This window comes from Cricetulus griseus, chromosome 9 (genome assembly GCF_003668045.3).
Source record: "Cricetulus griseus strain 17A/GY chromosome 9, alternate assembly CriGri-PICRH-1.0, whole genome shotgun sequence".
Taxonomy (NCBI): domain Eukaryota; kingdom Metazoa; phylum Chordata; class Mammalia; order Rodentia; family Cricetidae; genus Cricetulus; species Cricetulus griseus.
This window is the reverse complement of record NC_048602.1, coordinates 19179706-19206007: the sequence shown is the minus strand read 5'-3', so window position 1 is coordinate 19206007 and position 26302 is coordinate 19179706. Positions and strand designations below refer to the sequence as shown.

The window sequence follows — 26302 nt, the reverse complement described above, 5'->3', positions numbered from 1 at the left end:
TTGATATTGTATGTAAGATTTTAGTATCATATTGGCTGAAACACATGACCTTGTTAGGTTTTCATAAGGAATTCAGCATGGCAGAAAGATATTCAATTGTGTATCACGTTGATGCAGAATGGAATTTTGATTGTTATGCTCTGGATACAACTGGACAGCATTACACATAATCTAAAATATATTAAGAATGACTACACCATGTTTTCTTAATGAGATTAAGGTAATCAGAAAGATGTACCATAAAGGTGGGAACCAACTTTAAGTAACAGAGAAGACACAGGGGCATAGGACAAAAAAATCCTTCAGTTTCAGAAACAGGCCTTCACTCATTTACAAGGTCAAGCTCTACTGTTCCTCTCAAATTAGTTCACTAGTATTAGTACCAGATTCCTTACAATTTCAACAAAGAATGACAATCAGCATGTCCCCACAAATCTTCAAATACTCCAACACCAGCTTTTGACTGCTTAGACATCTATCCCTCTGAGCAGAACTACTGGATTTTCAGTGTCTCCAGTGTGAGATATCCATTGCTGAACTGCCTTGAACACACCATGGAAGCCTATTGCATAAATATCACAAATATATAAATATATTGCTCAATCTATACATTCTGTTACTTTAAAGAATTGAGATTAATACAATGGATTTTCGGTACCCTCATCTTCAATTGTGTAAGTAGTGGATATTGTAAGTTCCCACTATCCTAAACAGCAGACTTATTACTATTTTTTGATGATGTTATGAAATCTCACTTAAAGAAATAACTAGTACAGTCTGTTTTTATAAAATCCATATCCCGTAAATGTTCATAAATAAGAACAAATCACAGGGGTACTTTGAGCAGATTGACTCAACCTGGAGAGTCCAAGCAATCCAGAGTCTGCTGACATGGCTGTGCTAGTCCTGCCCCCATTCAGGGGAGAGGACATGGAGCATTTCACACCTGCCTGCACACATCATGAGATCTATCAGTGTATTAGATCTGTTTGCATACAATTGAAGATAACCTTGGAACTGTACTCACAAGAAGAGGAAGAGACACCACCTGTACCCACTGGGAGAATGGATGGGAAGACAGCTGTATAAAAACATATTCAACAACAGAAAAGCCAATATGATGCCATCAGAGTCTAGGGACTCTACACGAGCAAGACCAGAACATCCCAACACAGATGAAGCAGAAGGGATTGACCTTAAAAACAACTTCATGAAAATGATAGAGACCATTAAAGAGGATATGAGAAAACCCCTTAAGTAATGGAAGAAAAAACAACCCCAAAATTGCAAGATATCATCAAATATCTTAAAGAAAGCAAGGAAAGCCAAGAAAAAACAATAAAATAGATGAAGGAAACAATTCAAAGAGTTCAAAACATGAAAACTAAAATAGAAAAAATAAAGAAAACACAAACTGAGGGAATGATGGAATTAGAAAATCTGGGTAAATGAGCAGGAACTATAGATGCAAGCAAAACCATCAGAATATAAGAGAAGGAAGAGAGGCATTGATGATACACTAGGAGAAACAGAATCATTGACCAAAGAAAATATTAAGTCCAAAAAACCCCTAACAAAATTGTACATGAAATAAGGGACACCATGAGAAGGCCAAACCAATGAATAATATGGATAGAAGAAAGTGAAGAAAACCAACTCTAAGGTGCAGAAAATATATTCAAAAATATCATAGAAGGAAACTTTCCCAATCTAAGGAAAGGCATGCCAATGAAAGTACAAGAAGCCTACAGAACATCTAATAGAGTGGACCACAAAAGTCCCCTCATACCATAATAATTAAAACACCAAACATACAGAATAAAGAAAGAATATTATGAGCATCAAAGGAAAAAGTTCATGTAACACACAAAGGCAAACCTACCAGAATTAGACCCAACTTCTCCATGGAAACTGAAAGCCACTAAAAGACCATGGATGTCAGCCCAGACTACTACATCCAGCAAAGCTTTCAGTCACTATAGATGAAGAAAACAAGCTATTCCATGAGAAAATCAGATTTAAACAATATATAGCCCCTAATCCAGCCATACAGAAAGTATTAGAAGTTAAACTGCAACCTAAAGAAGTTAACTACACTCACAAAAACATAGGCAATAGATAATCCCACTTTTAAAAAACCCAAAAGAAAGAGCAGGGTAAATCCACACACAATACCACCAACAACAACAAATCAAGCGCAACCAGAAAACTCAATGATCCTTAATTTGCCTAAATATTAATGGTCTTAACTTGCCAATAAAAGACACAGGCTAACAGAATGGATATGAAGACAGAATCTATCCTGCTGCATACAAGAAGTAGTACACCTCAACATCAAAGACAGACATTACCTCAGAGTAAATAAAGGGTTGGGATAAGATATTTCAATCAAATGGAACCAAGAAACAAGCTGGGTTAGCTATCCTACTATCTAACAAACTAGACTTGAAGCTATAATGAATCAAATGACATGAAGAAGGTCATTTCATATGCATTACAGGAAAAATCCATCAGGAAGATGTCTCAATTCTGATCATCTAATGCCCCAAATAAAAAGGCACCCACGTTTGTAAAAGAAACATTATTAAAACTCAAATCACAATAATACCTCACACAGTTATAGTGGGAAACTTCAATAACCCACTTTCACCACTGGACAGGACCACCTGACAGAAACTTAACAAAGAGGCAAAGGAACTAACAGAAGTTTTGACATAATTGGGATTAACAGACATCTATAGAACTTTCCATCCAAACACAAAAGAATATTCCTTCTTTTCAGCACCACATGGAACCATCTCTAAAACCGACAACATACATGGCAACATAGCAAACCTCAACAGGTACAAAAAACATTGGAATAAGCCCCTTGTGTCTCATCAGACTACCATGCTTTAAAGTTAGAATTCAACAACACAAATTGCAGAAACCCTACAAACTCTTGGAAATTGAAAAATGCACAATTACACCATTCCTGGGCAAGGAAGAACTAAAGAAACAAATTAAAGACTTTCTAGAATTCAATGAAAAGGAAGACACCCCATACCCCAAATTGTGGTACACTTTGAAAGCAGTTTCTAAGAAGAAAGTACATAGTTCTAAATGTTCACATAAAGAAAGTGGAAAATACTCACATTAGAGAATTGACAGCGCAACTGAAACCTCTAGAACAAATGGAAGAAAATTCACCCCGGGACCAGGAATAATGAAACTGAGGACAGAAATCAATAAAGTCGAAAGAAAGAAAGCAAGTCAAAGAGTCAATGTAACAAAGAGTTGGTTCTTAGAGAAAATCAACAAGATAGACAAAAGTTTACCCAAACTACACAAAAGGCAGAGAAAACATGCAAATTAACAAAATCAGAAATGAAAAGGGGAATATAACAACAGACACTGAGGAAATTCAGAGAATCTTCACGTCATACTTTGAAAACCTATACTCCACAAAATTAAAAAACTTAAAGGAAACGGAAAATTTACTGGACAGATATCACTTACCAAAATTGAATCAAGAACAAATAAGCAACTTAAATAGACCTATAACCCATAATGAAATACAAGCAATCATCAAAAGTCTCCCACCAAAAAAAAAAGCCCAGAGCCAGATGGCTTCAGTGCAGAATTCTACCAGAAATTCAGAAATTCAAAGAGACCTGCAGTAGGTGCCTGAGACTCAGCGGGTGCCCAAGCCTCAGGTGAGTCTGGATGCTGCTCTGTTCCCCAAAACTCCCCCATCAACCCCTGCTCACTTCTCCCTGAAACACTCCCCCACACCACCCCCCTGAGACAAGAGTGGACCTGCCCAGACCAGAAGACACCCTGAGTCTGGACACACCTCACCCCTATCCACTCTCTGCCCTCTGTCCTGTTGAGGACACCTAAGCCTCAGGTGAGTCTGCGCATTGTTCTGTTCCCAAACCTCCCCCTGCTTACTTCTGCCTGAGCCCACCAGGGCAAGAGTGGACCTGCCCAGACTGGAAAGGCCCACCCTGAGTCCAGACACACCTTACCCTTGTCCACCTACCACCCTTGGCCATCCCGTTGCTGCCAGAGGCTGAGCCCTCCACCAGCCACCTGAGAAAGAGAACCCACCTGCACTCACTGGAAGAAGGGATGAGAAGAAGACAGAATAAGAACACACTCAACAACAGAAAAACCAATATGACACCACCAGAATCTAGGGACTCCACTCCAGCAAGATCTGAAAAGCCCAACACAGAGGATGAAGAAGAGATGGACCTCAAAGATTATCTTAGGAAAATGATAGAGTCCTTTAAAGAGGAAACAAGAAAATAGAAGAAATAGAAGAAAAAACAAGCAAAAAATTACATGAGATGGAGAAAAATACAAACCAAAAAGTTCAAGAAACAAACAAATCTCTTAAACAATCTAAAGAAAGCCAAGAAAAAACAACCAAACAAGTGAAGGAAGCACTCGAAACAGTTCAAGGCATGAAAGCTAAAATAGACACAATAAAGAAAACAAAGAATGAGGTGATGCTGGAAATGGAAAGGCTGGATAAATGATCAGGAACTAAAGCTATAAGTATAACCAATAGAATTCAAGAGATGGAAGAGAGAATCTCAGTTGTTGAAGACTCGCTAGAGGATATAGAGTCATCGACCGATGAAAATCTCAAGTCCAACAAATCCTTAACACAAAATACCAGGAAATATGGGATGCTGTATAAAGGCTGAACCTAAGAATAGTAGGTATAGAAGAAGGTGAAGAAATACAGCTCAAAGGTACAGAAAACATTTTCAACAAAATCATAGAAGAAAACTTCCCCAACCTACAGAAGGATATGCCCATGAAAGTACAAGAAGTTACAGAACACCAAACAAACTGGACCACAAAAGAAGTCCCCTCAACACATAATAATCAAAACCCCAAACCTTCAGAATTAAGAGAAAATATTAAGAGCAGAAAGGAAAAAGGCCAAGTAACATGTAAAGGCAGACATATCAGAATCACACCCGACTTCTCAATGGAAACTTTCAAAGCCAGAAGGTCCTGGATAGATATCCTAAAACACTAAAGAAGCATGGAAGCCAACCCAGACTACTGTACCCAGCAAAACTTTCAATTACTATAGATGGAGAAAACAAGATATTCCATGACAAAACCAGACTTAAACATGATTAAAACATGTACAACCAAAGCCAAGCTTGTCCTTTTCATTCATTCAGCAACTATTTATTGATCATCTACTCTTTGCTAGGTGCATTTGTAGCTGCTATATATCATCTAAACATGACATGGTCAATTAGCATAAGTACTTTTTAAGTTGATTGATCATTTAGCATGACACTTCCATGTTATTTGATTATTGTGATGGAAAGTCTCTTTGTACTATCTTAAAGTAGTTTCTTAACCTAAAGTGGAGGAAGACAGCAATAAAGTTAATCCAAGTTTAAAAATGGGAAGGCAAAGCATCAGAGATCTCCATTATAAAACAGATTGCATTGTGTTCCTTCTTATACATAGCTAACTTTTTACAACTTAGAAACATTTTTGAGGGGAGTAGGGAAAGTCATCCAGTACTCCTTTGCTTCTTCCTTAGAGTTACATTAAAATATACAATTTTCAAACAGAACACCATTATATTTTCTATTTATTCATAACATGGAGTCTAGAACTCACAGGAGCTGTCTGTTGTTCCACAAACATCTTCCTACTTTTGGTGAGGGATTGTGGTTGTGATTACAGAGCAGGAAATGAAGAAGCACTCCAGAGAGTGATGGCTACTTCAGGTATAACCACCATCGGAGATTATGTGGAATTTCTTTTATCTTTGGAGAAGACTGAGGAGATAGTAAAAGAATTAGGAATTTTAAATTACAGGGAAAAATATGTATGTAAAAAGCAATAAATATTTTTTCTCTTTGCTATCAAGATGTTCACATTCAGATATTTATTATACTGCAGCAATTTAATATTTTTAACCATTGCCCATTAATAGACTCAGTAAAATATTTTTGAATCAAACATTTGGGTTTTGTATGTGCATTTAAATTGTCTTTTGTACTGTATGTTACTGTTTAATTTGAATATTTTATCAGAACTGTCCCTATGTCTTTATAAAATATAAAGTTGTCTCTGCAACTTTTAATGATCTTAATAAAGAATCTTTAAGAACCACACAAAAAATAAATAACAAATCAAACAAAAAACTACTTTATTTTATTCCATGTGCATGAGTATTTTGCATGTGTTTGTTTATTTATGCTGCCTGTATAACTGGTGCCTTAGGAAGAATTGAGATACCCTGGAACTGGAGATATGGTTGGCTTAGGAAACTTGATATCCTGGTTGGGGATTCAGGAATATGATCAGTAGTGGAAGCCAGTTTTAGAAAATTTTGTAGAAGAGTCCAAATATTTTTAGGCATTTATCACAGGGGATTGAATGTTGGCATATAACCATGTTTCCTGTGTTTGGTATGGAAAGGCAGGAATATCCTGAAGGTCAAGGTCACAGTCACCTCTTAAATCTAGCCTATTAAACTTGTTAGCTTATGTCAATATCACTCAACACCACCCAAGGAAACAACCAAAAGTTCTCTGACATCCTGGAGCTTGTGCACTTCATGCAGGTCTGACTAAGACTATGCTCAGGCAATCATCATTAATGAAATGCAGCATATGATCACCCACCACACACACACACACACACACACACACACACACAGAGAGAGAGAGAGAGAGAGAGAGAGAGAGAGAGAGAGAGAGAGAGAGAGAGACCTGGGCATGTGCTATCCTTATATTTTAGACCTTGCTTGGTAACCAGGCTTTGTCATACATAGGATATAATGCGTAATGTGTCAGTTATTGGAAGCCTGCATGGTCCATAGTGTGAATTAGAGGCTGTCTTTATTTGATCATCTAATCCTTATGAAAAAAAGCAGAAATAACCTGTTACATGTTCATGCACACAATCTAGTACACATTAGATTGAAACAGGCAGTCTTGTTCCCAGGTATTTGAAGCTAGGGTATCTACCCCAGTATCCCAGAGTAGCCTGCACTAAAGAGTAAGACTTTGTCTCTAAAAACATGAATCAACAAATAAATATGCAAGCTACTCACTGCATGAATTTGAAATAAATTTTGAATGGGCCTGTGAGGTAGACCAGTGTAAAAGTGCTTACCTCTCTTATGTATGAATCAGCATAGAAAATATAGTATAAAAATTTATTAAACTATGAGCCAGAGAAGTGGCTACACAGTTAAGAACATTGAATATTCAACCAGATAACTGACTTCAATACTCAGCCAATATGGTGAATCAACGCCTTCTCTCATTCCAGGTCATGGAAATCCAGTATCCTCTTCTGTCCTCAGCAACACCAAGATATACAAGTTGTTCAAAGACATCCACATACATACATGCATAGGCAAAACCTATGCTGACTGCATACCTATTGATAGCCAAAATAACATTGATTTTCTAATCCACAGATTATGATCAGTTGAGTTTTTATTGACAGACATTCCAATTATGCTAAATTGCTGCAGTGTTGAAGAGTGAACCCAAGGTATAGATATCCAGGCAAAAACTCCTTTCTGTTGGTCACATCTCCAGATCCCTTGAATAGTGTGTCCATTTACGGACACAATTCCAGCTACTGTCTCAGCCTTTGGAGTAACCTACACAGTGGTTGACTGACAGAGCTTTTAACTTTGCTCTTTTTTTTTTTTGGTTTTCCAAGACAGGGTTTCTCTGTGGCGTTGGAGCCTGTCCTGAAACTAGCTCTTGTAGACCAGGCTGGTCTCAAACTCACAGACATCCACCTGCCTCTGCCTCCCGAGTGCTGGGACTAAAGCATGTGCCACCAACGCCCTACCTAACTTTGCTCTTTTTATTAGAACATATTTCACAATTTTGGCAATATATTTTTCACTAAGCCCTCTGAGGATATTTTAGGTGATTTTGTGTGCATGTGTATTGTCAGAAACATGAAACACCAATCTGACTCATACTCAGAACCAGGTGAGTCACATGGGAATAAAACTCATCCTGGTGTGTTTGATCACAACAGTCATCTTACCCAATGGAAGACTGAATTCAGCAGGAGGTTTGTTGTAACTTTTCATTTCAAGGCAACATATGCTACAGAGCATGACCTTGGCTTAAAATCAAATCCAGAACAAAGTACAAAAAAATCAACATAATAAAGAAAATCACAGTATAACGAGTAATTCATTGAGTGGGCACTTGCTTTTTAGGCTTGTCTTGGCATATTGGCTTTCACGGAGGGCACACATATTTACTTATATATTTTACATATGTGTGTATTTTATGTGTACATACTTATGCACAACTGAAGAGGGAATCACATGCCATGATGCTATAGAAAATTTGTCACCCCCATGCTAGTACAGCAAGTTGAACTCAGGACCATGGGAAGAGCAGCTAGTAATCTTAATTGCTGAGCCATTACTTTCCATTCAATTACTGTTTTTCTTCGCTTTTTTGGTTATTTTTAAGGCAGAATTTCTTGGTTAACAGTCCTGGCTGTCCTGGAACTGGAATTGTAGAGCCGGTTAGCTTTCATCTCACAGAGTTCTGTTTGCCTCTGCCACCAAGTGAAGGTGTGCACTTCCACCACCTGGCTTGGGAAGGATGCTTGGGAGGGAAATGAGTCTAACTGCTTCTAGGTAAGAAAAGACCCTGAGAGTACTGAATCCTATAGTAACTGCATAGTTTTGGAAATCACTTCTTGTTATTGGCCCTTATATTCAGTGATTAATTTCCCTACATTCGTCAGAACCAAAGACATTAGAGAGAAGATGGAACACAAGAGATTGTGAGTTTCTTAAGATGAACTGATTGAAGTCATTTTGATTGTAAGTGCTGTGGTTTTGTTTCGTTTTTTATTTCTTTGTTCATATGAGATGTTTTGAGATATGTTTTCTCTGTAACTTTGGAGCCTGTCCTGCAATTTTCTCTGTAAATCAGGCTGACCTAGGACCCACAGAGTCTGCCTTTGTTGGTTATTTAAGAAAGGGCCTCACTCTGTAATTATGGCTTTCCTGTAACTCACAAAATATATCAGGCTGGGCCCAAAACATTGATAACTTCATACTTTTTCCTCTAGCATTTAAGGCATATGTCAACATATCCAGCGGCCTGCAATAAAATTCAAATGCATCACACTTAATTTTCATTCCTTTTGCTTATTTGTTTCATGTCCACGGATATTTTCTTCCTTTGCATATTATACCTGAATAGCCATATGTGGTTTTAAATTAAATTATCTTACTTTTCTAATATCTAAGTATAAAAAACTATCAATATAATTTTAGGTAAGTTCAAATACTTTCTCAAAAGATACTCTGCACCCAGTTCCTTATTGTAGAGGGTATTGTGAACTAAGAATATTGCTCAGTATACCCTTAGAGTTCTCTCTCTCTCTCTCTCTCTCTGATTATATATATATAATATATATATATGTATATATATTCCACCTCGCTATCAAATTTCCCCACCAATTAGTTGCCTGTATCACGAAGAGGATGACTGGGTTTTCTTTTGGTGTTTATTTCTATACAACTCCCTTTGAGTTAGCAAGAAACTGAAACAACCCTGAAATCAAGGGCCCCTTCATTGTAGCATTCATCAACATTGCATCTTATTTCTTTATTACTTATTTGTTCTATCTTTATATCCAACTATCTCTATTGATTAATTTAGGTGAGATAGTTGCTATGTATATACATAGTGCTTCTTTGCTTGTTTTGAGACAGAGTAATGCTCTATAGAATGAATTGTAGATCCAACTCTCAGAATTCCTCTTGTCTCAACCTTTCTTCTGATAAGGTTAATGTGCTGCCATGCCTGTACCAAGATGATGAATTTCAAGTGTCAGTTTTCTCCTTCCATGAGTAGTTTGGGGAAATGCACTAAGGCCTTTGAGCTTGTGTGACAATATTGAACAATCTTTATGTTCCATAATTAGCCTTTTTAAGTCCAAGAGTAGATGAAGACTTTCTGTCAAAACTCTGGATAATGAGGCCAAATATCAGCACTATACATTAGTTCATTGAAGTGGGTAATATATGTCTCCAGCTTTTCCATATGTAACCCTAATGTTTTTCCATTATGGTGGCACATTTGATGGTAGCATTTGCAATAGAGATCTTGGACTTCATATGAATGAACAGTGTGGGGTTTGGGAATGTGATCCCTCAGCCTCTTGTCTTAGTTAGGAGTTTTATTGCTGGAAGAGACACAATAACCACAGCAACACATATACATGAAAACATCTAATTGAGATTGGCTTATAATTTATTTTTGGCCTTCATTTTCACAGCAGGAAGCAGGTGGCATGTAGGCAGACATGGTGCTGTACAAGTGCCTGAGAGCTCTATGTTTGCATCAGTAGGCACTTGGAAAAGAGAGAAATACACCAGTCTAGGCTTGAGCATGTGAAACCTCAACACATGACCCATTTGAAACACTTCCTCAAATATGGCCACATTTCCAAAAATGCCACTCCCAATGAGCCCATGGAGGCCATTTTATTCAAACCACCACACTTCAACACTGGATCCCCTAGGCTAGTAGGCATATAACTATACAAAACTGCACTTAGTCATTAGCAAGTGGCCCTGATTGACAGAGATTTGGAGGTGAGGTCTTGTTGGAGTAGGTGTGGCCTTGTTGAAAGAGGTCTATTACTGTGGTTAATATCTGTCTTTCATAAGCCCAAACCAGGCCCAGGGCTCTCTTTCTGGCAAAAATCTTTCTGCCAAAAGTCGCCAAGCCCCATCATCACGTGTGAGCTTTACGCCAGTTGCCCGTAGTTCCCAAAGACTATATCACATTCTCACCAACGTTTGAGTGTTTAAAGATAAACGTTTCTTCTAATATTCATGCAATCCCTTAAATGTAATCTCTCATAATCAAAGTGAAAGGCAGAAAGACATAGTTAAACAACATTCTATGGAACATTACAGGAATAATAAAAAATCCAGAGACAGATATTGGCTTTTAAGCTTCACCTGAAGATAGAAGAAGCAAAGCAGCCAAACCAGTGTCTCTTACCTCTACCAAGGTAAAATGCCAATCCTTTCAACAACAACAGTTCTGAGGTCCTGTCTCCTCCTGCCTTATTTTTCTCCACTCAACCATATCATTTCTGTCTCCACCTTCCTAGTGCTGGCATTAAAGTTGTATGATTCCATGTTCTGGGATCAAAGGCTTGAACTGTGTTTCTCTTGGGTCTTGTGTAGGCCATGGTGATCTTGAATTCAGAGAGATCAGTCTATCTATTTCTTGAGTACCGGGATTAGAGGTTTGTGCTAAAACTCATGGCTCTAAGTTTTTGTAATATGACTGCTTGTATTGAATGTGTATATAAATATTTCCTGACCTCTATGGCTTGTGGGTAGCTTTACATTCTGAACACTCAGGGAATGTAAACACTCTCCTTTACTACCTAAGCTTGGCTGTCCTAGCACATGCTCGGTAATTAATAAATCAGAAGTAATATAACATCACAATGGAACAATACATACTTCATGATCCAAAACACAGAAAAGGGAGCACAGCAAGGAAATGCTGGACCAAAGCAAGACTGACAACCATCTTAGCAAACTCCAAATTTTTCTTTTCCATATCACATGCTAAAACACTCTTCACATCTACCTTTACCTTTCACCATTTTTGAGTGCTGCACAATTTTCTCTATTAGGCAGTTTCCACTTCCTGTTGGCAGCTTTCCCCAGCAGGTATCCAAGAACTCTGGCATTTTTAAAATCTTGAGTTTTCCAAGACAAACCAAGATCCACCTTCCTATAAGGAAGATTCACACAATAGCCTTTCTGAATCTGCATCTAGTGACACAGCTGTCACCTATACAGTCCTTCAGATGGAGATTCATGAACTCACTATTTTATCCTTGACTCTTAAGACAGCACCACATGTCTGAAGCTGCCAAGTTCTTCAGCTTGTTGGGGCTAGAACATGGCTGCCTCAAGCAATTACATTTCCACAACTTTCTATTTTCTTTTTATTTTCACTTTCTATTTTCAAATGCTTCCTTTACTACCTAAGCTTGGCTGTCCTAGCACATGCTCGGTAAACCAGTCTGGTCTTGCATTCATGCATACTGTCACTTCTGTCTCCCAAGTTCTCCAAGTAAATGCTTCCACCATCACACTCTTCCCTATGCTTTTCCTTAATTACTTTTCATAAGCTGGAAGCTGTTCTCTGTGTGTTTTTTCCCTTATGCCACCACTCAGACAATAACATTTAGCATAAGAATTTTATTTAAATTGAAATATGGTTTGACTTTCCTACTCATTCTTCATAGTATGTATTTATCTCTTGTCAGTTTTCACATTTTCCTTATAGATTTGGAAAGTGTGGTCACTAATAACCAAGAAGTAAGTTAAAGCAAAATTGTTTTGAACTATCTTCTGCCAGAATGGTTAATCGTTACTCTTCAACTGAGATTCATGAAGGTTTTCTGAAAAAAAAATATAAAGCAGAAGTTTTTTGCGAATACGTCACCAGAAAGGTCTTTAGTCCACTTATTAACACTCTTTTCCTCCCAAAATCTGGAGTCAGGCAACCACATTTCCAGTCACCCTAAACAGCACTTTCTCCATGCCCATCCTAGTTTGTCCAAACAACCCATGTTTAAAGCATCCCAATGATACATAGACAAACCCACATTCTTCCAACCCAAAATATGATCTGAGCATTCAAAAAATACCCTAATCATGGATACCAATTTCTATCAATCAGTGTTAGGGTCACCATTGTTGTGAAGAGACACCATGAACATGGCAACACTTAGAAAGGACATAATTTAATTGCCTCTAGCTTACATTTAAGTAGTTTAAACTACTCCAATTTTGGAGGCCCCTGACATAAGCACATCATCGTCTCAGGCCCACTGAATACCCAGAGACCTGGGGACAGCCCGAGAACATCCAGGGAAGCATCTGCTACCATGGGGGCCTCTACCTCTCCCCCACAGGGACAGGTGATTACCAGGCCCTCTCCTGTCCCATTCCTCAGCATTGGAGTCTCTGTACTGGGGTACATCACCTCATTCTGGCCACTGAATCCCCAGTGACCAGAGAACAACCTGAATCCATTCAACATTGCATCCACAGCCAGAGAAGCTTGACAATGCCCTTCTGGGAAGAAAGACCAGAGACTTAGGTGCATCCTCCTGACACCACCAATCCAGCACCACATGTCCAACCACTGGATTCTTGACTAACAGGCTAGAAGAATAGATATGAAGACAGAATCCATCCTTCTGCTGCATACGAGAAACACACCTCAACTTCAAAGACACATGTTAACTCAGAACAATGGATTGGAAAAAGACTTTCCAGTCAATTGGTCCTAAGAAACAAGCTGGGATAGCAATCCTAATAACTAAAAAATTAGACTTCAAATTGAATTAGTCAAAAGAGATGAAGAAGGTCATTTCATGTTCATCACTGGTTAAATCCATTGAGATGAAGACTCAATTCTGATCATCTATGAACCAAATACAAAGAGACCCACATTCATAAAAGAAACATTATTAAACTCAAATCACACATAAAACTCCACACACATATGCTGGGAGACATCAACACCCCACTCTCACCAATGGACAGAACTAAATGACAGGAACTTAACAAAGAAATGAAGGAATTAACAGAAGTTATGACTAATTGGGTTTTAACAGACAACTATAGAACATTCCATCCAAAAAATGCACTTTCTTCTCACCACCCCCATGAACCTTTTCTAAAATCAACAACATACTCAGCAACAAAGCAAACTTCAACAGATACAAAATTATTAGAATAACCTGCTGTATCCTATCAGATTACCATGGTTTAAAATTAGAATTCAATAAAAACACAAATTTCAGAAAACCTGCAAACACATGGAAACTGAACAATGCTCAATTGCATCACTCCTGGGTCAAGGAAATGAACAAAGAAATTAAAGACAATATAATTTAATGAAAATAAAGGTACAACATAACCAAATTCATGGGACACTTTGATGAAAGTAGTGCTAAGAGGAAAGTTCATAGCACTAATTGCCTTCCTTATCAAACTGGAGAATAGTCACACTAGAGAATGAACAGCACACATGAAAGCCCCAAAAATAAAAGAAGCAAACTCACCCAGGAGGAGTATAAGACAGGAAAAAAACAAACAAACTGAGGGCTAAGATCAATGAGGTAGAAAGAGAGAAACAATACAAGTAACCAATGATACAAATATTTGGCTATTCAAGAAAATCAACAAGATAAACAAAACTTAATACAAAATAAACATAAGGCAGAGACAAAAACCAAATAAATAAATTAGAAATGAAAATGGGAGCATAACAATGGACAATAATGACTGTCTGTAAAGGACGCAGTCAACAAGACAAAACAACAGCGCATATTATAGGAAAGCATCTTCACCAACCCCACATCTGAGAGAAGCATGATCTCCAAAACATAGAAAGAATGCAAGAAGGTAGTCACCAAAACACAAAATAATACAGATAAAAAGTGGTCTACAGATCTAAATAGAGAATTTTAAATAGAGGAGTGTAAAATGTCTGAAAGGAACTTAAGCATTTGTTCAACATCTTAAATTATCAGGGAAATGCAAATCAAAACAACTTCAAGTTACCACTTTACACCTGTCAGAATGGCTAAAATAAAAACACTCATGACAGTTTATGCTGCAGAGGATATGGAGAAAGAGCGACACTCCTGCTTAGCTGGTGGGAATGGAAATTCATAAAGCAACATTGGAAATCAATTTGGCTGTTTCTCAGGAAAAATGAGAATCAGTCTACCTTAAGATCCAGCAATTCGATTCTTACATTCCGCCGCCGAAGACTGACCTGGAACTAGGTGAGTGAGCTCCTGCCCGCTCCCGACCCCAGACCAGAACACCCCCATCCCACCACCCCCTCCTGAGCCTGCCGGCTTGGGCCAGACACGCCCAGAGAGGGAGGAGCCCTCTGCCCCACCAATCTGCTAGCACCCCATTCTTACATTCCGCCGCCGCAGACTGACCTGGAACTAGGTGAGTGAGCTCCTGCCCGCTCCCGACTCCAGGCCAGAACACCCCACCACCCCCATCCCACCACCCCCTCCTGAGCCTGCCGGCTTGGGCCAGACACGCCCAGAGAGGGAGGAGCCCTCTGCCCCACCAATCTGCTAGCACTCCATTCTTACATTCCGCCGCCGCAGACTGACCTGGAACTAGGTGAGTGAGCTCCTGCCCGCTCCCGACCCCAGACCAGAACACCCCACCACCCCCATCCCACCACCCCCGCCTGAGCCTGCCGGCTTGGGCCAGACACGCCCAGAGAGGGAGGAGCCCCCTGCCCCACCAATCTGCTAGCACCCCATTCTTACATTCCGCCGCCGCAGACTGACCTGGAACTAGGTGAGTGAGCTCCTGCCCGCTCCCGACCCCAGACCAGAACACCCCACCACCCCCATCCCACCACCCCCTCCTGAGCCTGCCGGCTTGGGCCAGACAAGCCCAGGCAGGGAGGAGCTCCCTGTGCCCCAAATCTGGTAGCACCCCACTCTTCCATTCCGCCGAACGACCAAGAAACTAGGAACTAGCGAGGAGACCACCAGGAGCGTCGAGATCATCTAGAGTTGTGGACATCGAATTCCTAGCCCCCACACACCACTGGGCCACAAGAGGAGATAGAGAGAACCCACCCGCACCCACTAAAAGGATATGGGGAGAAGACAGAATAAGATTTCACTCAACAACACAAAGACCAACATGACACCACCAGAACCTAGGGACTCCACTCCGGCAAGAGCTGAAAAGCCCAACACAGAGCATGAAGATGAGATGGACCTCAAAAATTATCTCAGCAAGTTGATAGAGACCTTTAAAGAGGAAACAAGAAAATCCCTTAAAGAAATAGAAGAGAAAACAAACAAAAAATTAAATGAATTGGAGGAAAAGACAAACCAAAAAATTCAAGAAATAAATAAATCTCTTAAAGAATCCAAAGAAAGCCAAGAAAAAACATCCAAGCAAGTGAAGGAAGCTCTTGAAATAGTTCAAAACATGAAAGCTGAAATACACACAATAAAGAAAACACAGAATGAGACCATGTTGGAAATGGAAAGGTTGGATAAACGATCAGGAACTAAAGATGTAAGTGTATCCAACAGGATTCAAGAGATGGAAGAGAGAATCTCAGCCACTGAAGACTCGCTAGAGGATATACATTCATCCACCAAAGAGAACCTCAAGTCCAACAAAACCCTAACACAAAATATCCAGGAAATATGGGACACCGTAAAAAGGCCAAACCTAAGAATAATAGGTGTAGAAGAAGGTGAAGAAATACTGCTCAAAGGTACAGAAAACATATTCAACAAAATCATAGAAGAAAACTTCCCCAACCTACAGAAGGATATGCCTATGAAAGTACAAGAAGCTTACAGGACACCAAACAGACTGGACCACAAAAAGAAGTCGCCCCGACACATAATAATCAAAACACCAAATCTACAGAATAAAGAGAAAATATTAAGAGCAGCAAAGGAAAAAGGCCAAGTAACATATAAAGGCAAACCAATCAGAATCACACCCGACTTCTCAATGGAAACTCTGAAAGCCAGAAGGTCTTGGATAGATACCCTACAAGCACTAAGGGAGCATGGATGTCAACCCAGACTACTGTACCCAGCAAAACTTTCAATCACTATAGATGGAGAAAACAAGATATTCCACGACAAAAACAGATTTAAACAATACATATCAACAAATCCAGCACTACAGAAGGCTCTGGAAGGAAAACTCCAACCCAACGAACATAACTACACTCACAAAAACACTGTCAGTAGTTAATCGAATTTCACCAAACACAAAAAGAAACAGAAGGGCAAAATCCACACGCAATGATACCACCAACAATAAATCCAAAACTAAGAAGAACCAATGAACAATGGACGTTAATATCCCTGAATGTCAATGGTCTTAACTTACCCATAAAAAGATACAGGCTAACAGAATGGATACGAAGACAGAATCCATCCTTCTGCTGTTTACAAGAAACACACCTCAAATTCAAAGACAGGCGATACCTCAGAGTAAAAGGATGGGAAAAGATTTTCCAATCAAATGGGCTCAAGAAACAAGCTGGGGTAGCAATACTAATATCTAACAAATTAGACTTTAAACTGAAAGCAATCAAAAGAGATAAAGAAGGGCATTTCATACTCATCACAGGAAAAGTCCATCAAGACGAAGTCTCAATCCTGAACATCTATGCCCCTAATACAAAAGCATCCACTTTTGTAAAAGAAACATTACTAAAGCTCAAACCACACATAAAACCACACACACTTATAGTAGGAGACTTCAACACCCCCCTTATACCACTGGACAGAACTACTAGACAGAAACTTAACAAAGAAACAAAGGATCTGAAAGAAGTTATGACACAACTGGGTTTAACAGATATCTATAGAACATTCCATCCAAACACAAAAGAATATACCTTCTTCTCAGCGCCACATGGAACCTTCTCAAAAATTGACCACATAGTTGGCAGCAAAGCAAACCTCCACAGGTACAAAAGTATTGAAATAACCCCCTGTATCTTATCAGACCACCATGCATTAAAGCTAGAATTCAACAGCAATACGAATTGCAGAAAACCTACATTTACGTGGAAAATGAATAACTCCCAATTGCACCATTCCTTGGTTGAGGAAGAAATAAAAAAAGAAATCAAAGACTTTCTAGAATTTAATGAGAATGTAGACACAACATACCCGAACTTATGGGACACCCTGAAAGCAGTGCTAAGAGGGAAGTTCATAGCACTAAGTGCTCACATGAAGAAACTGGAGGAAAGTCACATTAGAGAATTGACAGAACAACTGAAAGCTTTAGAGCAAGAGGAAGCAAACTCACCAAGGAGGAGTAGACGCCAGGAAATAATCAACCTGAGAGCCGAAATCAACAAAGTAGAAACTAGGAAAACAGTACAAAGAATCAATGAAACAAAGAGTTGGTTCTTTGAGAAGATCAACAAGATAGACAAGCCTCTAGCCAAACTAACCAAAAGGCAGAGAGAGAGCATGCTAATTAACAAAATCAGAAATGAAAAGGGAGACATAACAACGGACACTGAGGAAATCCAGAGAATCTTTAGGTCATACTTTGAAAACCTGTATTCCACAAAATTGGAAAACCTAAAGGAAATGGACAACTTTCTGGATAAATATCACTTACCAAAATTAAATCAAGATCAGATAGACAGTTTAAATCGAACTATAACCCCTAATGAGATAGAAGCAGTCATCAAAAGCCTCCCAACCAAAAAAAGCCCAGGGCCAGATGGCTTCACTGCAGAATTCTACCAGAAATTCAAACAAGAGCTAATTCCAGTACTCCTCAAACTGTTCCACACAATAGAAGCAGATGGGATATTGCCAAACTCTTTCTATGAGGCTACAATCACTTTGATACCCAAGCCTCACAAAGATATGACTAAGAAAGAGAACTACAGACCGATATCCCTCATGAACATCGATGCTAAAATACTCAACAAAATATTGGCCAACCGAATACAAGAACATATCAGAAAAATCATCCACCATGATCAAGTAGGCTTTATCCCAGGGATGCAAGGATGGTTCAACATACGAAAATCCATCAATGTAATCCACTATATAAACAAACTTAAAAAGAAAAACCACATGATCATCTCACTAGATGCTGAAAAAGCCTTTGACAAAATCCAACATCCCTTCATGATAAAGATCTTGGAGAGAACAGGAATAACAGGAACATATCTAAACATGATCAAGGCAATATATACCAAACCAATAGCCAACATCAAAGTAAATGGAGAGAAACTCAAAGCGTTTCCTCTAAAATCAGGAACAAGACAAGGCTGTCCACTCTCTCCATATCTCTTCAATATTGTACTTGAAGTTCTGGCTATAGCAATAAGACAAGAAAAGGGGATCAAAGGGATACAAATTGGAAAGGATGAAGTAAAACTTTCACTATTTGCAGACGACATGATAGTCTACATTAGTGACCCGAAAAACTCTACCAGGGAACTCCTACGGCTGATAAACACCTTCAGCAAGGTAGCAGGATACAAAATTAACTCAAAAAAATCAGTAGCCCTACTATACACAGATGATAAATCCAATGAGAAAGAAATCAGGGAAACATCACCTTTCACAATATCCACAAGCAACATAAAATACCTGGGGGTAACACTAACCAAAAAAGTGAAAGACCTGTACAATAAGAACTTTGAGACCTTAAAGAAAGAAATTAAAGAAGATACCAGAAAATGGAAAGATCTCCCATGCTCATGGATAGGTAGAATTAACATAGTAAAAATGGCAATCCTGCCAAAAGCAATCTACAGATTCAATGCAATCCCCATCAAAATCCCAACACAGTTTTTCACAGACATTGAAAGAACAATACTCAACTTTATATGGAAAAATAAAAAGCCCAGGATAGCCAAAACAACTCTTTACAATAAAGGATCTTCTGGAGGCATCACCATCCCCGACTTCAAGCTCTACTATAGAGCCATAGTTCTGAAAACTGCTTGGTATTGGCACAAAAATAGACTGATAGACCAATGGAATCGAATTGAAAACCCTGATATCGACCCACACACCTATGGATACCTTATTTTTGACAAAGGTGCTAAATCTATACAATGGAAAAAAGACAGCATCTTCAACAAATGGTGCTGGTACAATTGGATTCGGACATGCAGAAAATTACAGATAGATCCATACCTGTCACCATGCACAAAACTTAAGTGCAAATGGATCAAAGATCTCAGCATAAATCCAACCACACTGAATCTTCTAGAAGAGAAAGTGGGAACAACCCTTGAACAAATTGGCACAGGAGACCACTTCCTGAACATTACGCCAGAAGCACAGACATTGAGGTCTGCAATTAATAAATGGGACCTACTGAAACTGAGAAGCTTCTGCAAGGCAAAGGAAACAGTCAGTAGGATAAAACGACCACCCACAGAATGGGAAAAGATCTTCACCGATCCCACATCTGACAGAGGACTGATTTCCAAAATATATAAGGAGCTCAAGAAGCTAGCCACCAAAACACCAAACAACAAAATTAAAAAGTGGGGTGCAGAACTAAATAGGGAATTCTCAACAGAGGAATCTGAAATGGCTGAAAGACACTTAAAAAAGTGCTCAAAATCATTGGCCATCAGAGAAATGCAACTCAAAACAACTCTGAGATACCATCTCACGCCTGTCAGAATGGCTAAAATAAAAAACACCAATGACAATCTATGCTGGAGAGGATGTGGAGAAAAAGGAACACTCCTCCATTGCTGGTGGGAGTGCGATCTTGTAAGACCACTCTGGAAATCAGTATGGCGGTTGCTCAGAAAAATGGGAATCAGTGTACCTCAAGATCCAGCCATTCCTCTCTTGGGTATATACCCAAATAGGGCATGTACTTACAACAAGGACATATGTTCAACCATGTTCATAGCAGCATTGTTTGTAATAGCCAGAACCTGGAAACAACCTAGATGCCCCTCTATTGAAGAATGGATTGAGAAAATGTGGTACATTTATACAATGGAGTACTACTCAGCAGAAAAAAGCAATGGAATCTTGAAATTCGCAGGCAAATGGATGGAACTAGAGGAAACCATCCTGAGTGAGGTAACCCAGTCACAAAAAGACAAGCAAGGTATGTACTCACTGATATATGAATTTTAGACATAGAACAAAAGACTACCAGTATATAATGCTCTTCACCAAAGAAACTAGGAAACATGAAGGACTCTAAGGGTTAAATGGTCCCCAGGAATGGAAATGGCATGAACTCCCGAACTAATTGGGGGCATGAGGGTGGGGGGGGAAGGAGCTGCTACAATAAGAGCAAGAGAAGAGGAGAAGAGGAGAGGAAATGGAGGGGCAGAAACATTGAGTTGGGGGAAGAATAGAGGAAAGAGAGCAAGATGAGAGAAACGATATCAGAGGGAGCCACTGTAGGCCCGAGAAGGGATCAGGAACCAGGGAGATCTCCAGAGACCTACAAGGATGACACGATCTGACAATCCAGGCAATGGTGGAGAGGATAACCTAAAAACCCTCCCCCTAAAATGAGATTGATGACTTCTCTTTATGCCATCCTAGAGCCCTCACCCAGTGGCTGATGGAAACAGAGACAGACATCCACAGATATACAATGAGCCGAAATCGGGAATTTAGTTGAAGAGAGGGAGGAATGAAGAACGAAGGGGTCTGTACTAGGATGGAGAAACCCACAGGAACTGTTGGCCTGAACAAGGGAGAGCACATCGACCCCAGATGCTGTCCAGGAGGCCTGTACAAGACTGATCCAGACCCCAGAACATAGATGTCAATAAGGAGGCCTCTGCACTCCAGGGAGCCTCTGGTAGTGGATTAGTATTTTTCCCTGGTGCAAAAAGGGACTTTGAGAGCCCATCCCATATGAAGGGTTACACTCTGGCCCTGGACACATGGGGAAGGGCCCAGGATCAGCATAGGAAGACTTGGTGGACTTTGCTGAGCTCCCGTTGAGGGCCCTACCCTGCCTGGGGAGTAGTGGGTGGATGGGGTTGGGGGGATGGGCTGGGGGTGGGGGAGAAAGTTTGGGGGTGAGGGGAGGGAGAGGGAGAAGGGACTTGAAATAAGCTTGTTCCCTAACTAGAACTAATAAAATAAAATAAAATTAAAAAAAAAAACTGTAAATCCTTAAATCTGTGAAACATAGTTTAAGAGACTATATAGGGTTAAAATATAAAACATATCCTAACATGAACTCCAGAATGAGGTTAGGAGGACGTAAAGACCTACAACAATCTGAAGTTCAAGGCCAAACTTGGCTCCTGAGACTCTGCCACCAAAATACCTCAATTGAATAATAATACCAACATTTAAATTCCAACCCAGTAAGTGTTTCCCACTAAACCAAAACCACACCCAAGCAACAAACCAAAACAAAACAAAAAATAAAACAATCCAAAACAAAACAACCCTCAAATTCTGTTTTTTTCATTTTAAATGTGATATCTTGCAATGTAGTTGAATTGTTGATAAGGCCTTCCTACCATGCAAGAGGCCTCCTGATGGAGGTGAGTGACTTACCTGATCTGGACACTTGTGACAGGTCTTCTGTTCCTAGCAGGGCCAAGCAGTGATTGACTCCGGCTAAGGAATTCTGAAGGACTGTTTGACTCCTCTGATCATTTTATACCCCATTTCTGTCCCACCCTCTTTAGGTAACTCCACCTCCCAATTACGTGCTTCATTCTGATTGGGAGATAGAGGCTCTAGCACCTTAATCCCATAAGGATTATTTAGCCTGTGTATAATTTGAAACATGGCTCTTTGTGAAAACAGAAATCCAAAACTAAGGAGAAATCCAAGAGATCATGGATTGACTGATGAAATTATGTATTCTATGTTTTGTTAAGGCCATGTGAGTGTGTGTTGTAGTCAGTATAAATTGTTTTAGTGTATATATGTAGTAAATTTCAGTGTGTTTCGTTTATGTGTGTGAGTTTGTTCTAGTAAATGTAAATCATGTGCATAGTAAAGGTAATAAATGTGTATATTAAGTTATCTGCATGTAGTTTTTGTAGTAGGGACTTTGTAAAGTGCCTGTGCTTTGTGTGTTTTTAGTATGAGTTGTGTGTGTGTGTGTGTGTGTGTGTGTGTGTGTGTATGTGTGTGTTTGTGAGTGTGTTTGTGTGTGTGTGATAGAGGGAGGGATGAAGAGAAACACAGAGAGAGAGCCTCTGTATGGATAGCACAATTCATAGCAACCAAGAATCATATATTGGGGTTCAAGCTGAAGATCCCTAATGCAAAGCAGCTAACCATTACCCCTTACCTCACCTAAGTCTGGGGAGATCCTGTCCTCAATTTGGTTGGAGACTAATCGCTGAGTAAAATCATCATGAAACCCTGAGTTCCTGGGTTTCATACCTCTAATGGGATTAAAGACTTGGGTTCTGTTTGTTTTAGACTGATTCACTCTCCTGTAGCCAAGGGTGGCCTTGAACTAACCAAGATCCTTCAGCCCCTATCTCCTGAGTCCTGGGATTAAAGTTGTTAGCCAAAAACACCCAGCCTCCTACTAGGAGGTGTGGGCTTTTTGGAAAACTGTGTAACAAGAGTTGCCATAGGGGGAGGGCCTAGGCTCTGCACCAAATGACTTGAAAACTTTTGATGGGAGGGAGAAGCAAATTAGATCAATTCTAATTTACCTAAAATGTATAAAATCATTCCTATTTAAATAAAATGTATTGAAAAACACCCAGCCTCTCTGTTTGGATAGTTTTGCATTCGTAACTCCTGGTAAGATTTACTAGATCATAAACAATATAGCACAATGTGTGTGTGTGTGTTGTGTGTGTGTGTGTGTGTGTGTGTGTGTGTTTTGTTTGATATTGTGCTCCACATTTCATTTTCTCCTGGTAAAACTCTATCATTAAGTTGTCTCACTAGATGCTTTTCAAATAATCATTAAGTTTTTAATTTTAATTGTTTGATTTACTCATTTGGTTCCTGATAATATCTTCCTTAATTGATCATCTTTTGGGAATAGTCTTTGTAGACCAGGGTGGCAACCAAGAAAGATCAATACACCTGCTTCTATAGTGATACATTATTTAGGATTTATTAAAACTTGACTGAGGATTCAGAAAAACAAAGGAAGCCAGAAGCCTTAGATGCCAAGCACACACCTTTAATCACAACAGCTAGAAGCTAGTAGGTGGTAGTACACACCTTTAATCCTCCAGTTCAGAATTAAGAGGTAGATAGGTGTTTGTGATTCCAAGGCCAGCCATATCTTCACAAGATGGAATTAGTTAAAAAAAAAAGAGAGGTGGAGATATATAACTTATACCTTTAAATTCCCCTTTATGGTAGTATATAAGACAGAAGAAAGGTCCCAGTAGAAGCCTCCATTCTCCAGCCATCTTGAGGAAAGATTACAGTCTGAGACTTGATTCATGAGATTGAATCAGCCCATTCAGCCTGAGATAGAGGTGATTAGATAGTGGCCAGCTGCTTTGCTTTCCAGAACTTGAGGTTGAAGCTTGTTTGCAAATATCAGTCTCTGGGTCTTTTATAGTTTTTACATGCCTCTGCCATTTCTGCTTTGATTAAATGTTTTAGTCTTCCTTCCATTTTTCTTGCATTCATTTTTCCTGCATTTATTTTCAAAACAGATCAGCAATGTATTTGATCAACATTGTTTTGTAGGCTGGCCATGAGCTTCAAATCTTCCTGCATTGGCCTGAATGGTATCCCGGTCAAGCCGACATAATATTTAATAAGACATATCTGTAGACAACCTGGTATATCTTGGCATGCTGGTAAACGGCCTGAGGGGGAGACTGAGGTCACTCAATGAAGATTTAGAGCAGCTACTTAGAGATAGGAGACACACAGCTAGAAGAGTTGGGTGTGGTGTCACATGGTACTCCAGAAGCAGAAGCAAAAATTAGACTAGGTGGGTGTGGTGGCACACAGGTGTTGGCAGGGTTCGGGCAGTTTGGCAGAAAGATTTATTGTTACAGAATGGTGTCAGGAGTGGGATGACCCCTCGCCACCAGGTTTCCAGAGGAAGCAATCAACCTGCTGCAGAAGTCTGCCCTGTTGAGCTGCTGCATGGCATTGGAGCAGCTTCCATAAGCTGGAACCAGCCCATGATCCTGGGGGTTGGACTTGGCACTCACCAGATGGCCTGCAGCCCTTAAGAGTTCTAGGGCTTAGGATTCTATGCTCTCATCACTTGGAGCCACCAGTTTCGGTGAGCCAAGAGGCGCCAGGTGCCTCAAGCCACCTTTGAAAGACCTCAGAAGAGGTACTTTCGTAGAAGGAGACCCGCACCCAGGAATTAGCGAAACCACGAACTTTGGATGCAAAAACAAGAGGTTTTATTGATGGCACGCGTACCCGGGGACTTAGCTTTTGTTAGGCCAAGCCCCGAGCCAAGGGAGAGGGGTCCTTATATAGCTCAAAGCACTGTGCAGAAGCGAAAAGCATAGTTACAGGGATTCTATTGGACAATTTAATGAGGTACAGAGTTATTTTAGGTCAGTATATTCTCAAGGTCTGCACCTGGTACAACAGACCCAATTCCCCCCTCCGCGTCCAGATGGCTGACCTTGGGACGGAGGTCCCCCATCGGGCGGGGGTCGAGGGGGCGGGGGGGCATCCTCTCCCCGCTCGGCCCCAGCCCCGGGGCGCGGCGCCAGGCGGGTGGGCCTGGGTCGCGGCCCCGCCTGGGTGAACTGGCTTGGGAGGGAGCCAGCCACCAGGCGTGTGGGTGTGCGTGTACGAGAGTGTCACCGAGAGAGAACCAGCCAGGGCGGGGGGTCTTTCATTCCCCCATTTCTCTTGTAACTGAATGGAATCTTTCATTCAGAGGTCTCTGGATATTCTGGGTCTATTAGAATGTAGGGACCAAATATAAGGATTTCTCGAGTGCATTGACTGACTCTTCTAGGACCTGGATATCTGTGTGCATGGCTTGTTGTAGAATTTTAAAATGATTAATTCCCTGTAAGGCAATGGTTCTGGTCCCTATGCCGGCTGCTATGCCCCCCATTGTTACCCCTCCTAATAATAGGGCCATGGTAAAGGATATTGGCTCCCTCTTATATCGGGTTGATTTCTTTAGTACGCTGTAAACATACTCAGGTTGGTGATAGTTTTTACTTTGAGTCTAATTTTAAAGATGCCCCCCCATCTGGTCCCGACAGGTACCAGCGAAGGCCCCAAGCATATCCCTTTTGCCATTCTGTTGCTTTCTTATCCTCATCCGTAAAGGAAATAAGGAGAGGCATAGAGGTGTTACCGGTGGAGCCCTTTTGCCATCCTCTGGTTACCTGAATCTTGTCCCATGAGGATGAAGGCTTCCAGTGAGCATCCCCTGTCGTTTCGAATCCCCATGCAAGGGAGTTCCTTTTGACTTAGTATTTTAACCAGGAAAAATGGTCGGCGAAATTCTTTTCCAAACTGCTTCCTGCTGACTTTGGGACGAAGTTAGGGACCCCAGAAGGTTGAAATGCTAGTCAAAAGCAAAAAGGAATTTAGGCAATGGGGAATCCATCAGGGGCTTCTGGTTAGCAGACACTGTTGCAGAGATAGGGGGTGTCCACATCAGCTGGACTGGTTCACATCCACAGCAAGTCCAGGGCTCGCAGTCTACTTGGAACAGCCAGTAGTCTGCAACTGATACTCAGATGTGTGTCAGAAGCAGAAACCTGTTTAAGACATA

The 26302-nt window shown here is 40.2% G+C and overlaps 1 protein-coding gene across 1 annotated transcript in view; it reads right to left on the bottom strand.

Annotated features, from left to right (window-relative positions):
• Positions 1 to 25974, bottom strand: part of LOC100754253 (vomeronasal type-2 receptor 116) — a 66515-nt gene extending 40541 nt beyond the window's left edge. The window contains exons 1-4 of the mRNA XM_027433954.1: positions 25880 to 25974; positions 25187 to 25317; positions 12859 to 13153; positions 11658 to 11798 (exon numbers count right to left, since the gene is read on the bottom strand). Of these exons, the coding sequence (XP_027289755.1) occupies positions 11658 to 11798; positions 12859 to 13153; positions 25187 to 25317; positions 25880 to 25974 (662 nt within the window). The remainder of the gene's footprint in view (positions 1 to 11657; positions 11799 to 12858; positions 13154 to 25186; positions 25318 to 25879) is intronic.
• Between the last annotated feature and the right edge of the window lie 328 nt (positions 25975 to 26302).